The sequence below is a fragment of the Lepisosteus oculatus genome, chromosome 27, assembly GCF_040954835.1.
Source record: "Lepisosteus oculatus isolate fLepOcu1 chromosome 27, fLepOcu1.hap2, whole genome shotgun sequence".
NCBI classification, from domain to species: Eukaryota; Metazoa; Chordata; class Actinopteri; order Semionotiformes; family Lepisosteidae; genus Lepisosteus; species Lepisosteus oculatus.
The window spans coordinates 10,892,284-10,906,901 of NC_090722.1; the positions used below are offsets into that span (position 1 = coordinate 10,892,284).

At 55.1% G+C, this 14,618-nt stretch overlaps 1 protein-coding gene across 1 annotated transcript; it reads left to right on the plus strand.

Moving 5' to 3' along the window:
* Positions 1–1,066: 1,066 nt before the first annotated feature.
* Positions 1,067–14,246, plus strand: hsc70 (heat shock cognate 70). Its single transcript, XM_069185306.1, has 9 exons — positions 1,067–1,207; positions 5,133–5,338; positions 5,975–6,180; positions 9,421–9,573; positions 10,003–10,558; positions 10,985–11,187; positions 11,433–11,631; positions 12,445–12,677; positions 13,025–14,246. The coding sequence occupies exons 2-9, from the start codon at positions 5,134–5,136 to the stop codon at positions 13,205–13,207; spliced, it is 1,938 nt and encodes a 645-aa protein (XP_069041407.1). The 5' UTR covers positions 1,067–1,207; position 5,133; the 3' UTR covers positions 13,208–14,246.
* Positions 14,247–14,618: the final 372 nt, after the last annotated feature.

The window sequence follows — 14,618 nt, forward strand, 5'->3', positions numbered from 1 at the left end:
CAACGACACGGCCGGCTCTCTCGGGGGGCTGGAGACACGGGCGTGACCCCCGCACTGAAGGGGCCGCCTGCGTCACCGGGAACCTGCTGCCCCCCCCCCACACACACACTACACTACACTACCCCACACACACACACTACACTACCCCCACACACACACACCTCCACTACACTACCCCACACACACACACACACACTACACTACCCCACACACACACACTACACTACCCCACACACACACACTACACTACACTACCCCCACACACACACACACCTCCACTACACTACCCCCCCCACACACACACACACCTCCACTACACTACCCCACACACACACACCTCCACTACACTACCCCCACACACACACACACACACTCCCACTACACTACCCCCCCCCACACACACACACACACTACCCCACACACACACACACTCCCACTACACTACCCCCACACACACACACACACTCCCACTACACTACCCCCCCACACACACACACACACTACACTACCCCACACACACACACTCCCACTACACTACCCCCACACACACACACACTCCCACTACACTACCCCCACACACACACACACAAGGATCATATGTAAGGTTGACTGTTTAGTGAAAGTTTCCCTAAAAAACGAAACAAAATAAAAAAACTAAAAAAACACTACCCCCACACACACACACACACCTCCACTACACTACCCCCACACACACACACACACCTCCACTACACTACCCCCACACACACACACACACCTCCACTACACTACCCCCACACACACACACCTCCACTACACTACCCCCACACACACACACATCTCCACTACACTACCCCCACACACACACACACCTCCACTACACTACCCCCACACACACACACACTCCCACTACACTACCCCCACTGTCTGAGACAGAGGCGGGGGGGTCCAAACGTGCAGATCTGCTGACACCGGGCAGGGACCCGCTCGGCCACGGGGCGGGCGCCGCACGCGAGCGGGGACCCAGAACTTTCTCTCGCGCCGGTCAGCTGACCGCGAGCGGAGCCCCGCGCGCCGCGGCTCCTCGGTATAAAGGCACGCGCGAGCGCGCGGCGGGCGCCGCCGGACCCGGAGCACAGCTGCGCGCGGGGCGCCTTCTGCGGTTGATCGATTTTGTTTCTCATTCTCATTTCACAGTACAAAACCAAACGCAAGCGAACCCAGCAAGGTAACGCGCCGTGTGTGTCGCTGTGTGCTGTCGCTGTCCGCTTGGGGCTGAGTGACCGAGTTCTCGAAGTTCTGTCTCTGAGAGGAGCTTTGCGCTGCAGTTCGCTGGACCTGCTCGCTTCCAAGCTGCCCAGCGACCGCTGACCGGCGGCAAGAACGGGCAGATACACTGCTGATCCGGATACCGCTGCCTTTTCTACTCCTGAAAAAAAAAATCAGGAGTTTCCAGGTTATTTAAAGCTCTTCTGCTCCGCTGCTGAAAGCGGCGACTTTTCGGAAAACCCTCAATAAATAAAGACTCAAGGACGACGATAATGACGAAGTCCTCGAGTTCGAGGTGTAGTTTCGCTCTCTGGCGCTCTTGGCTCGTTTCAAACTCCACGGCTCTTGCAGGAGAGTGGGCACTTTTTACTTCAAGCCCTGACGCCCACAGGTGGCCCGGTCTGGCCCGTCCTGCTCGGTGTGCGGAGCCGCAGGGTGACGCGGGTCCGGGGACACGCCCAGGTCTCGGGCCGGCCGCAGAGAGCCGCTCTCCGGGGACAGCACCCCTCTGGTGACGTCACTCACGGCACAGGCGCGTGCAGCTCGGGCTCTATAATTAGTCCGCCGTGACGTCATGGCGATATTCGGCCCCTCGCGCCTGTACGGGTGTCCTCCCTGAAATGTCCCCGGGCACGAGTCACTGGAAAGGAGACCCCACCCCCGGAAAATAAAAAAAAGTTTTGTTTTGAAACCACTTTTAAGGACATAAATTCGTGCTGCTGTAGAACGTATCGCCTGTACTGAAACAAAGAGCGTGTGTATTCCACAATGCGCGGTTGAAAATGAGAGAACTCTGCAGTTCAACAAGGACGGACAGCAGTCCTGCGAGGAGTTACCGGCAGTGTATAACATGGTAATTGAGGTACCTCGCGCCCCGCTCTGAAGCCCAGCCGGACGCGCTCGAGCGCAGGGAGCGCGTGCCCGCGCCGGCGTGAGCGCGCCGCGCCCGCCCGCGCGCTGGACTTTCCTGCTGTTTTTCCCCCCCGTGCACGGCGCCGGAGCCTCCCCTTCGCCTGACTCCGAGCAGTGTGTGTGTGTGTGAGATCAGGGTAAAAGCACAGTGTGTGTGTGTGTGTGAGATCAGGGTAAAAGCACAGTGTGTGTGTGTGTGAGATCAGGGTAAAAGCACAGTGTGTGTAAGTGTGTGAGATCAGGGTAAAAGCACAGTGTGTGTGTGTGTGTGAGATCAGGGTAAAAGCACAGTGTGTGTAAGTGTGTGAGATCAGGGTAAAAGCACAGTGTGTGTGTGTGTGTGAGATCAGGGTAAAAGCACAGTGTGTGTGTGTGTGTGAGATCAGGGTAAAAGCACAGTGTGTGTAAGTGTGTGAGATCAGGGTAAAAGCACAGTGTGTGTGTGTGTGTGTGAGATCAGGGTAAAAGCACAGTGTGTGTAAGTGTGTGAGATCAGGGTAAAAGCACAGTGTGTGTGTGTGTGTGAGATCAGGGTAAAAGCACAGTGTGTGTGTGTGTGAGATCAGGGTAAAAGCACAGTGTGTGTGTGTGAGATCAGGGTAAAAGCACAGTGTGTGTGTGAGAGCAGTGTGCTGCAGGGCTGCTGGTGATGGGTGTGGTCTCTTTCAGGGGGGGGGGGGCACACAGCCACTAACACCCTTTCTAGAAGGGCAGGGCACCCAGCAGTCACGTCTGCTCCAGCACGTGGGCACCCGTCCAGCTGCTCGCCCTCACGGGACGCAGAGACATCCCAGGCAGCAGCTGCAGCCCAGACTGCGCGGCCCAGGCACGCTGCCAGGGCTCTGTATATTAATAAGGCCCGGTCCTGGGTTTGATTACCGGCTGAGGCGCCTGTCTGTGTGGAGCCTGCGTGTTCCCCAGGCACTGGGGCTTCCTCCCGCCTCCCAGATTCTGCAGGGGGCAGAACATGAGGGGCAGTCTGCTGAGCCCCCTGTGTTTGGAGCACAGACGGCACCACAGAGCAGACGTGGGGCAATTAGATAACAGCCCCGTGGGAAGAGCTGTATCCAGAGAGCAACATCCCTCCGCCCGGCACTGGGCTGAATCGCACTCGTGTTGGTCAGCCTGCGGCCTGTGTGGTGAAACAGCTATTCAGCATTGTGTGACCAGTAATCCCAGACTGCAGGCCAGTCAGACAGGGAGAGAGGGGTTAATACACACTGACTGCACACTGTACAATATATTAACACTGCACTGAGAGAGAGGGGTTAATACAGACACCCCGACTGGACACTCCAGTACATTAACACTGCACTGAGAGAGAGAGGGGTTAATACAGACACACTGACTGGACACTCCAGTACATTAACACTGCACTGAGAGAGAGAGGGGTTAATACAGACACCCTGACTGGACACTCCAGTACATTAACACTGCACTGAGAGAGAGAGGGGTTAATACAGACACCCCGACTGGACACTCCAGTACATTAACACTGCACTGAGAGAGAGAGGGGTTAATACAGACACACTGACTGGACACTCCAGTACATTAACACTGCACTGAGAGAGAGAGGGGTTAATACACACTGACTGCACACTGTACAATATATTAACACTGCACTGAGAGAGAGGGGTTAATACAGACACCCTGACTGGACACTCCAGTACATTAACACTGCACTGAGAGAGAGAGGGGTTAATACAGACACCCTGACTGGACACTCCAGTACATTAACACTGCACTGAGAGAGAGAGGGGTTAATACAGACACCCTGACTGGACACTCCAGTACATTAACACTGCACTGAGAGAGAGAGGGGTTCATACAGACACACTGACTGGACACTCCAGTACATTAACACTGCACTGAGAGAGAGAGGGGTTAATACAGACACACTGACTGGACACTCCAGTACATTAACACTGCACTGAGAGAGAGAGGGGTTAATACAGACACACTGACTGGACACTCCAGTACATTAACACTGCACTGAGAGAGAGGGGTTAATACAGACACACTGACTGGACACTCCAGTACATTAACACTGCACTGAGAGAGAGAGGGGTTAATACAGACACACTGACTGGACACTCCAGTACATTAACACTGCACTGAGAGAGAGAGGGGTTAATACAGACACCCCGACTGGACACTCCAGTACATTAACACTGCACTGAGAGAGAGAGGGGTTAATACAGACACACTGACTGGACACTCCAGTACATTAACACTGCACTGAGAGAGAGAGGGGTTAATACACACTGACTGCACACTGTACAATATATTAACACTGCACTGAGAGAGAGGGGTTAATACAGACACCCTGACTGGACACTCCAGTACATTAACACTGCACTGAGAGAGAGAGGGGTTAATACAGACACCCTGACTGGACACTCCAGTACATTAACACTGCACTGAGAGAGAGAGGGGTTAATACAGACACCCTGACTGGACACTCCAGTACATTAACACTGCACTGAGAGAGAGAGGGGTTCATACAGACACACTGACTGGACACTCCAGTACATTAACACTGCACTGAGAGAGAGAGGGGTTAATACAGACACACTGACTGGACACTCCAGTACATTAACACTGCACTGAGAGAGAGAGGGGTTAATACAGACACACTGACTGGACACTCCAGTACATTAACACTGCACTGAGAGAGAGGGGTTAATACAGACACACTGACTGGACACTCCAGTACATTAACACTGCACTGAGAGAGAGAGGGGTTAATACAGACACACTGACTGGACACTCCAGTACATTAACACTGCACTGAGAGAGAGAGGGGTTAATACAGACACACTGACTGGACACTCCAGTACATTAACACTGCACTGAGAGAGAGGGGGGTTCATACAGACACACTGACTGGACACTCCAGTACATGAACACTGCACTGAGAGAGAGGGGGGTTAATACACTGGGCTGATTAATTCACTGGTTGGTCCTGACAGGATGTCGAAAGGTCCAGCAGTGGGCATCGACCTGGGTACCACCTACTCCTGCGTGGGAATCTTCCAGCATGGCAAAGTGGAAATCATCGCCAACGACCAGGGAAACCGCACCACGCCCAGCTACGTGGCCTTCACAGACACCGAGAGGCTGATCGGAGACGCCGCCAAGAACCAAGTGGCCATGAACCCAAGCAACACCGTCTTCGGTGAGTCTGAGATCTGGTCTTCGTCCACCAGGGGGGCAGCTGGTCCAGCGGTTCAGGTCCAGGACCTGTAATAGTCATTGTGGCCACTAGGTGGCAACCTAGTGCTGCTGCATAACCTGGTTTATTTTGGTCTGGAAAGGTTTTGGCTTAAGGATGAAGCTTTAGCTATAAACAAAGATATCATTTCCTATATTTGTAGAGAATGTTTTTAGATTACAGAATTATTCAATTTGATAAATATCGAAGTAGGCTCTTCTGATTTGGCTGTGTGTATTTTAAGTTTGAATACCTGATTCATAGTTTATTCAGTTCTTGGACGTTATTGTGGCCTGGTGGGTAGTGCTGTACTACTGAAGGGGACCCAGTACATCCCCTACTGGAGTGCAGCCCCACCTGGGAGACACACAGCAGCCCCTCTGCTCACAGATCAGGGGCAGGAGAGAGAAACTGCGGCACCAGGTGGACTAAGGGGGAACGGACTGTACAGCCCAGTGTGGGGTTTAGTCAGAACACTGGGGCTGACACCCCTACTCTGAAGACCAACCCTGCAGTCTTCAAAGACCGGGATATCAGTGGTGGTTGTTCAAGGTCTCACCCAAAGGGCAGGGTAACCTGTGGCCCCTCCCCCTCGGGCAGATGCGAAGCGCCTGATTGGCCGGCGGTTCGATGACCCGGTGGTCCAGTCGGACATGAAGCACTGGCCCTTCAAGGTGATCAGCGACAGCGGGCGGCCCAAGATGCAGGTGGAGTACAAGGGCGAGACGAAGACCTTCTACCCTGAAGAGGTGTCGTCCATGGTGCTCACCAAGATGAAGGAGATCGCCGAGGCCTACCTGGGCAAGGTAACTGAGATCCTTCCCTCCGTCTGTCCATCTTCCAGACGCTTCCTCCAATTCGGGGTCACGGGGAGGGGGAGCTGCAGCCTGCAGCCTGCCCCAGGAAGCAGCGGGCACAAGGAGGGGTACACCCAGTGGGCCAGTAGGGGGCGCTCACCCTGCGGTCTGTGTGGGTCCTAATGCCCCAGTATAGTGACGGGGACACTAGACTGTAAACAGGAGCCGTCTTTCGGATGAGACGTAAAACCGAGGTCCTGACTCTCTGTGGTCATTAAAAATCCCAGGGTGTCTCTCGAGAGGAGTTGGGGTGTAACTCCGGCATCCTGGCCAAATTTCCCCCTGGCCTTTACCAGTCATGGCCTCCTAATAACCCCCTCTGTGAACTGGCTTCATCACTCTGCTCTCCTCCCCACTGAGAGCTGGTGTGTGGGGAGAGTACTGGTCCATCATCCAGGTGGGGCTGCACACTGGTGGTGCTGGAGGGGATCCCCATTACCTGTAAAGCGCTTTGAGTGGAGTGTCCAGAAAAGAGCTATATAAGTGTAGCAATTATTATTATTATTATTATTATTATTATTATTATTATTATTACACCCTGGATGGGACACCAGTCCATCACAGGGCACACACAGACACACGAGGGCCAGTTTACCCACCAGCATGTCTTTGGACTGTGGGAGGAAACCCAGCTGAACATACTAACTCCACACAGACAGGACCCCAGGTCCAAAATTGAACCCAGGGCACTCAGCGCTGCCGAGTCACCAGATCGGCCAGACAGTGAGTTCACCTCCAAACTGATTGATTAAGGATGCTGGCAGTTGTGTGGCAGTTTTGCACCTTGGGCACACCGGGCCCCAGCTGGAGGGCGCTGGTGAAGCCGGTGCCCGCTGGGGTGTCCGGTCGTGGCGCAGCGTGGTGCGGCGCCTGGTCCGGTGTCACAGCAGCGCCAGTGACGGGTCCCCCTGCTCCAGGCTGGAGGTGCACGACACCCTTCCCCACCACACGGGGGAAGGCGCTAGACCGGGCGTGTGACAGAACTGGGGGCGCTGCGCTGGGGGGGGGTGACCACCACACCTAGAAATCGACCCCGCTGTGATTTGGAAGTTGTGGTGATTACAGCGAAGGAGAAAACCGCAAGGAGGAAATGCAGCATTCATGCAGTGTCTGTTCTTTCTTATTGTGCTGACTAACCGTGTCAGACGGCGCCCCAGGGCGCGGAGTGTTCTCGTCGTTAAAACAATCGCACCCGAGGAAGGAGCAGAGAGAGACAGGGATGGGCAGTGCCAGTCTGAAGGGGCCTTCCCTGATGCTTCGTTATTGATGAACGCGATTGCCTTTACTCAATCTGATTGTTGAGACGAATGGAATGAAAAGAACCAAACCGCCTGTTCTCTTCAGGCCCTGAATCAGATGAGGCGAAAATTAAAACAGCGCTTTTGGAACCCCCCAGGGGACCCCCAGACTCTTTGGGGAGAGTTCCGATTAGTGGGACGCATCAGTTTGAGGAAAGGCGGAGTACAGCTCCGTGTGCCGAACTTGTTGAAGTTGGAGATTTCTGACACAGACGGCACAAACCAGTGAGATAAACTGTGAAGGAGCCAGCGGATCGGCTGAGTCTTGTTCCGGAGCGGGAGCTGTGGAGCTCAAGCAGAGGGAAGTCCAGCCCCTCCCGAGCGGGAAAGGCGCGCGGGCTGTGTGACAGGCGGCGCCTCCGGGGTGGCGGACTGGCGGGCGGAGCTGGGGAATGCTGGGATACGGGCGCTGCTCCTCGTGCTGGGCTCAACGCAGCGCAGGAGTCGGCTCTGGGAGACCCAGCCGGCACGGCTCACCCGTAATCCGCGAAGCCCCCCGCCCCCCCGCCCCCCCCCGGCAGGATACGGCTCCCCCTGACTGCAGGCAGCGGCGCGGCGCGTCCGGAGGAGGAAGGATGTGGGCTCAGTGATCTGCAGCAGCCAGGGGAGGTGTGAACCCCTGTGCCGACTCAATATCACGAGCTGCTGTCTGCAGGAACGCAGGCGTGTGGGGCGCTGGCCACGTCCTGAAAGGGAAAGCCTAGCAGGTACCCCGGTCTGCACACTGGAGCTCCCCTGCAGACGCCACCAGAACCGACGCCACAGGCCTGCTCAGTGTGTCCGCAGGGCTGTCCAGTCCTGGTCCTGGAGGGCCGGTCAGTGTGTCCGCAGGGCTGTCCAGACCTGGTCCTGGAGGGTCAGTCAGTGTTTCTGCAGGGCTGTCCAGTCCTGGTCCTGGAGAGACTGGTCAGTGTGTCCGCAGGGCTGTCCAGTCCTGGTCCCGGAGGGCCGGTCAGTGTGTCTGCAGGGCTGTCCAGTCCTGGTCCTGGAGGGACAGTCAGTGTGTCTGCAGGGCTGTCCAGTCCTGGTCCTGGAGGGTCAGTCAGTGTGTCTGCAGTGCTGTCCAGTCCTGGTCCTGGAGAGACTGGTCAGTGTGTCTGCAGGGCTGTCCAGGTCTCATTATCTTTGCAGCACCTAAATAGCAGGACAAACTGTTAAAATGAGAAAATAAGCCACGAATGAGCTGATTCAAGCTACTAGAGGTTGTAGCGAGACCATGCAGACTTGAAATCACCACTGTCCCTGCTGGTAGATGTTGTCTTAGTATTTTCTTTAAGCAGGACAAAGGCAAATCATTGAATGAAGTAAAGAAGATAACCCTAGACTGAAAAAGTAGAATAGATTAGGTGCTGTAGTGCTGTGATAACAGCAGACCTAGTGAGAGCAGGAGAGGAAGAGTGTTTCACAGGCAGAGACTGCTGTGGGTGTAGGTGGTGTGTGTGTGGGTGTGCAGGTGTGTGTGGGCGCGTGTGTGTGAGGCAAGTGTGAGTTTAGTCGTGCGTGTCTGCACGGCATGCGTGTGTGGTTATCTATTTCTGTTCAAAGAGGGAACAAACATGAAGAAAACGTCCCTAGAAAGGTAGTATTTTCTGCCAAGCAGACAGTGAAGGTGACTATTTTTATAAACCAGTGAAAGCAAAATACTGCTGCTCTGGAATCCATCCAGAGAAGAGCAACCCGACTGTGTTCACCAGCTCGGGAAGGTCCCTACATCCACAGGCTGATAGAGGACAACCTGTTACCGACATTCAGACTCCTCCCCGTCACTGATAAAGGCGGGCGTCTCAGAGACAGCAGCCGAACCCCAGCCCGAGGAGCCCAGTGGCACGTGTAATACTTATTCTGAAACAAAAACGCCCTACAGACTAGGATTCCTCTGTTCCCCTTCCAGACGGTGACAAACGCAGTCATCACTGTGCCCGCCTACTTCAACGACTCCCAGCGCCAGGCCACCAAGGACGCGGGCACCATCTCGGGCCTGAACGTCCTGCGCATCATCAACGAGCCCACGGCCGCCGCCATCGCCTACGGGCTGGACAAGAAGGTGCGTCAGCACCCGAGATGTCCAGTCAGTGTGTCTGTATTAACCCCTCTCTCTCAGTGCAGTGTTCATGTACTGGAGTGTCCAGTCAGTGTGTCTGTATTAACCCCTCTCTCTCTCAGTGCAGTGTTAATGTACTGGAGTGTCCAGTCAGTGTGTCTGTATTAACCCCTCTCTCTCAGTGCAGTGTTAATGTACTGGAGTGTCCAGTCAGTGTGTCTGTATTAACCCCTCTCTCTCTCAGTGCAGTGTTGATGTACTGGAGTGTCCAGTCAGTGTGTCTGTATGAACCCCTCTCTCTCTCAGTGCAGTGTTAATGTACTGGAGTGTCCAGTCAGTGTGTCTGTATGAACCCCTCTCTCTCTCAGTGCAGTGTTAATGTACTGGAGTGTCCAGTCAGTGTGTCTGTATTAACCCCTCTCTCTCTGTCAGGTTGGGGGGGAGCGTAACGTGCTGATCTTTGACCTGGGAGGGGGCACCTTCGACGTCTCAATCTTGACCATCGAGGACGGCATCTTCGAGGTGAAGGCCACGGCCGGGGACACCCACCTGGGCGGCGAGGACTTCGACAACCGCATGGTCAACCACTTCATCGGCGAGTTCAAGCGCAAGTTCAAGAAGGACATCACGGACAACAAGAGGGCCGTGCGGCGGCTGCGGACGGCCTGTGAGAGGGCCAAGCGCACGCTGTCGTCCAGCACGCAGGCCAGCATCGAGATCGACTCGCTGTACGAGGGCGCCGACTTCTACACCTCCATCACCCGGGCGCGCTTCGAGGAGCTGAACGCCGACCTGTTCCGCGGCACGCTGGAGCCCGTGGAGAAGGCCCTGCGCGACGCCAAGCTGGACAAGGCCCAGATCCACGACATCGTGCTGGTGGGTGGCTCCACCCGCATCCCCAAGATCCAGAAGCTGCTGCAGGACTTCTTCAACGGCCGGGACCTGAACAAGAGCATCAACCCGGACGAGGCGGTGGCGTACGGAGCCGGTGGGTGCCTCCGCTATCCCATAGTGCCCTTGTTGACGGGAGTGTGTGATGTCGGAGGGCTGTGTTCCCTACAGGGGGCAGTGTCGCGCCTTACAGTTCAGGTCCAGTCCTGTTACACCGGGAGGACAGCTGGTCCAGTGGTTCAGGTCCAGTCTAGTAACACCAGGAGGACAGCTGGTCCAGTGGTTCAGGTCCAGTCCTGTTACACCAGGTGGCCAGCTGGTCCAGTGGTTCAGGGCCTGAAGGTTAAGGTTTCCTCCCCACTGCTGTGGATAATATTTGATTGGCTGCTCTGAATTGTCCCCTTCAGCCTCTACAAAGTATCTGTTCTCTGTCTGGGGGTTTCTCAAGCCATCTGCCAGCGGGTAGTGGCCTAGGCAGATGGCTGTGGAGTGACCGGTCTCTCTCCCCCGTGCTTGACCGCAGCGGTCCAGGCGGCGATCCTGGCGGGAGACAAGTCGGAGAACGTGCAGGACCTGCTGCTGCTCGACGTCACGCCGCTGTCGCTGGGCATCGAGACGGCAGGGGGCGTGATGACCGTGCTGATCAAGAGGAACACCACCATCCCCACCAAGCAGACCCAGACCTTCACCACCTACTCCGACAACCAGCCCGGCGTGCTCATCCAGGTCCGGCTCCGTGTCCACCTGCCAGTCTGTCCGTCTGTGAGCCTGTCCATCTGTCTGTCCACCTGCCTGTGAGCTCCTCTGTCTGTCCATCCTCCTGTCGTCCACCGGTCTGTGTGAGAGTCTATGAGATCGCTCTTTGTCTGTCCAGTGTGTCTGCCCACGTGACCCTTGTGTGCCTCAGGTGCTGGCCCTGTCCACCGCAGTCCGGGCCCCTGACCGCTGTGGCTCCTCCTCTGTCCCCGCAGGTCTTCGAGGGCGAGAGGGCCATGACCAAGGACAACAACCTGCTGGGCAAGTTCGAGCTGACGGGGATCCCCCCGGCCCCCCGCGGGGTCCCTCAGATCGAGGTGACCTTCGACATCGACGCCAACGGCATCCTCAACGTCTCGGCCGTGGACAAGAGCACGGGGAAGGAGAACAAGATCACCATCACCAACGACAAGGGTGAGCGCGGGGCCCGCGGGCAGGGCTGTGCCGGGGGTCTGCTGGCAGCCCCGATCGTGCCAGCAGATCCCAGCGGCCAAGACAGAAGTGCAGTCGACTCGCAGGCCGCTCGCCCACGCAGGAGCAGGTCCCCCCACCACCTTTCACTCCCATCAGCACTCTCCCTCCCCTTCCCCCTGACCTTCGCTCACTATGACGATTCTCTCCTGGAGCCCGCGAGTGCGCGCACCGTCTCTCCACTGTGGGTCTCTTCTCACCTCCTGCCTCCCGATTCTGATCCCGGCTGTGCGTTCTGGATGGGTGGGCTCGGCTGCGCTGTCTCTACCCGGTTGTGACTATCGCCTGCCCACTGGTTTGCGGATTCTGGGACTTGTGGTTTTTTTCAGATCCGTGACTCTAAAGACGTCCTGCTACAATTCTGGGTATTTACCTACTTGAACCCTGTACAGGGTCTATATCTTCAGCATTAACAGTTGCTAACAGCTCGTAAATGTACTTGAATTTTACCCTGTAACCCTTATAACCCCCCCGATAACCTCTTACCGTAATTCAAGACATTAAATCTAAGTTTAAAAACAGGAAAGACAAGTAAATAAGACGACTGTATAGGCTTGCTGACGAGCTCCCGCAAGGTGTGCTTGGCGAACGTGTCAATGTTCAATATTCAATATTCTTTATTTTCCGCGCCAGTGGAAAGCTCGTGAGTTGCGAGTCGACTGTCCTGTCTTGGAGGTGGTCCGTCAGGAGTGGGGGCTGTGCAGCAGGAGCCATCGGCTTCTGCTCCTGAGCTTTCCCACGTTCCCCCACTGACAGGCCGGCTGAGCAAGGAGGAGATCGAGCGCATGGTGCAGGAAGCGGATCAGTACCGGGCCGAAGACGAGGCCCAGCGTGAGAAGGTGACGGCCAAGAACTCCTTGGAGTCGCTGGCCTTCAACATGAAGAGCACGGTGGAGGACGAGAAGCTGAAGGACAAGATCAGCCCGGAGGACAAGAAGAAGATTATCGACAAGTGCAACGAGGTCATTTCCTGGCTGGACAGGAACCAGGTAAGGGGCCTGGGGTGGTCCGACCTTCAGAAGGTCCCCACTTGCAACAGTGGATGTGGAAATGTTGGTTCCCTAGCAAAAGAGGTTCATTTTTTCACTGACTTTATTGATAGTGATTTTATTTTCAATTGCTAATGATAGAAAATTGCTGCCAGAATTCCAGTCATCACAATAATTAACTGGGAGGTAAATGCAGGTTGTATCGTAGTGTTAAATCCGGACTTGTAAGTGTCCTTAAGTGACACCCAATTTGTCAAGGTCATTTCTGCTGTAAGCCTGCTGCCCATTTCAGTGGGCTTCTGCCCCCCTCTGATCTCTGCGTGTCTTTCTCTCTTTCCTCTTCGCAGATGGCAGAGAAGGAGGAGTACGAGCACCAGCAGAAGGAGCTGGAGAAAGTCTGCAACCCCATCATCACCAAGCTGTACCAGGGCGCGGGGGGCAGCATGCCAGGGGGGTTCCCGGGGGGCGCGGGGGGCGCAGGGGGCGCCGGCGGGGCCTCCTCCGGCCCCACCATCGAGGAGGTGGATTAATCGTCGCAGGGGAAGGAGAGGAGGAGGGCAGGGGCAGATGCCAGCAGCTTCCAGATCCACTTTTTGCAAAAGCACACAGCGCCTGGGTTGGGGAGAGGGGCTCACAGATCCGCGCGTGAGCCTCAGGCCCATTCCAGCGGAGGTCTCTGGGTTAACAGGGTACTCCAACTCACTGAATTAATCTGCACACTCCAACACACTGACGGACCAGCCCCCCATTTCCTTAATTGACCCCCTCCACGTTAACTGAAACTTAATTGAATCATTAATAACAGTCCTCTGAATACTTCATTGAATTTTTAATTGAATCTTAAAATTCTACTTGGCCATATCTCATCTGATGAATCTTTAATTGCCGTTTCTAAGTGTGCCTTAATGATTTAATTAGAATCGCACGAGCCAATCGTCACCTCGCTGGCCCAGCTCAGCTCTTTTCGAAGGCCGTGTAGCTGGACTCCCTATCCCGAAGGAGTGACGTGCTTCTGCCTGAAACCGAGAAACGTGCGTGTTCAGTTCCCCCCCTGCCCCGGAGTTTTTAATCCCCTCGGATCTGGCAGAGTTGCCTCTCGACACCTTCCCCTTTCTGTGAGCCTTCTGCTCCAGCGCAGAAAACGACAGGAAATCCAGCGACAGTCTGGTGCCTTTAACACAAACTCCATTCAGACCGCTGGTCCAAACCCTACTGCTGTTCCCAGAAGCCCCCTCATTGTCCATATTCTCTTCCGGGGGTTTTGCGTCTGTCCCACAGAAAGCCAGGGATCGGGACTGGGAATGGGCTGCGTGGGCTGACTTCGTGATTGAGCTTGGGGTGTTGTGTCACTGATAACGTTTGAGATGTTGGTTTTATTCAGCTTTCCTGCGCTGTCACGGATCCTGCCGGAATGGGGCAGGTCTGTTTCTGACTCTGTGCTGAGTGCTCTGCCCTTCCTGACCAATCGCAGCTCTGCCCTGGTGTTAAAGCGCTTTGCGTCCTCAGATCTCTGCTTGTGTGTCACTGGCCAGCTCCGGTAGAGAAATAAAGATCTGAGCCTTTACTGGATTCTTCCTGTGTCTCTTGATTGATTTACTTACGGAAGGATTTCTGTTGGACATTCACCACGAACCATAATGCCTCATATAATCGAAAAGAAACTACTGCTGGGCCAATGGCCATGTGCCGATCTCCTTCCTGTGTGTGTGTGTGTATCTGTGTCAACGTCTGAGTGTGTTTCAGTGCTGTACTGTATGTCTGTGTGTAACTGTGGGTTTATCTGTGCCAGTGTCGGCGGTGAGCGTGTGTCTCTGTGTCCATGTGTTGTGTGTGAGTGCCACTAGGTATTGCTATCAATATGGTACAAAATCTGAGCCATATGTGCCTTCAGTGACAGTAAAGCCACAAACAGGGTTGTAAAGATGTGTCTCCATGAGCCAA

What these genes read in the sequence shown, in the direction of transcription:
- hsc70 (XM_069185306.1), top strand. Translation starts at nt 5,134, where the DNA reads ATGTCGAAAGGTCCAGCAGTGGGCATCGACCTGGGTACCACCTACTCC. An exon ending in CCCAAGCAACACCGTCTTCG is followed by an intron (nt 5,339 to 5,974) that starts GTGAGTCTGAGA and finishes CCCCTCGGGCAG; the next exon opens with ATGCGAAGCGCCTGATTGGC. An exon ending in CCTGGCTGGACAGGAACCAG is followed by an intron (nt 12,678 to 13,024) that starts GTAAGGGGCCTG and finishes TCCTCTTCGCAG; the next exon opens with ATGGCAGAGAAGGAGGAGTA.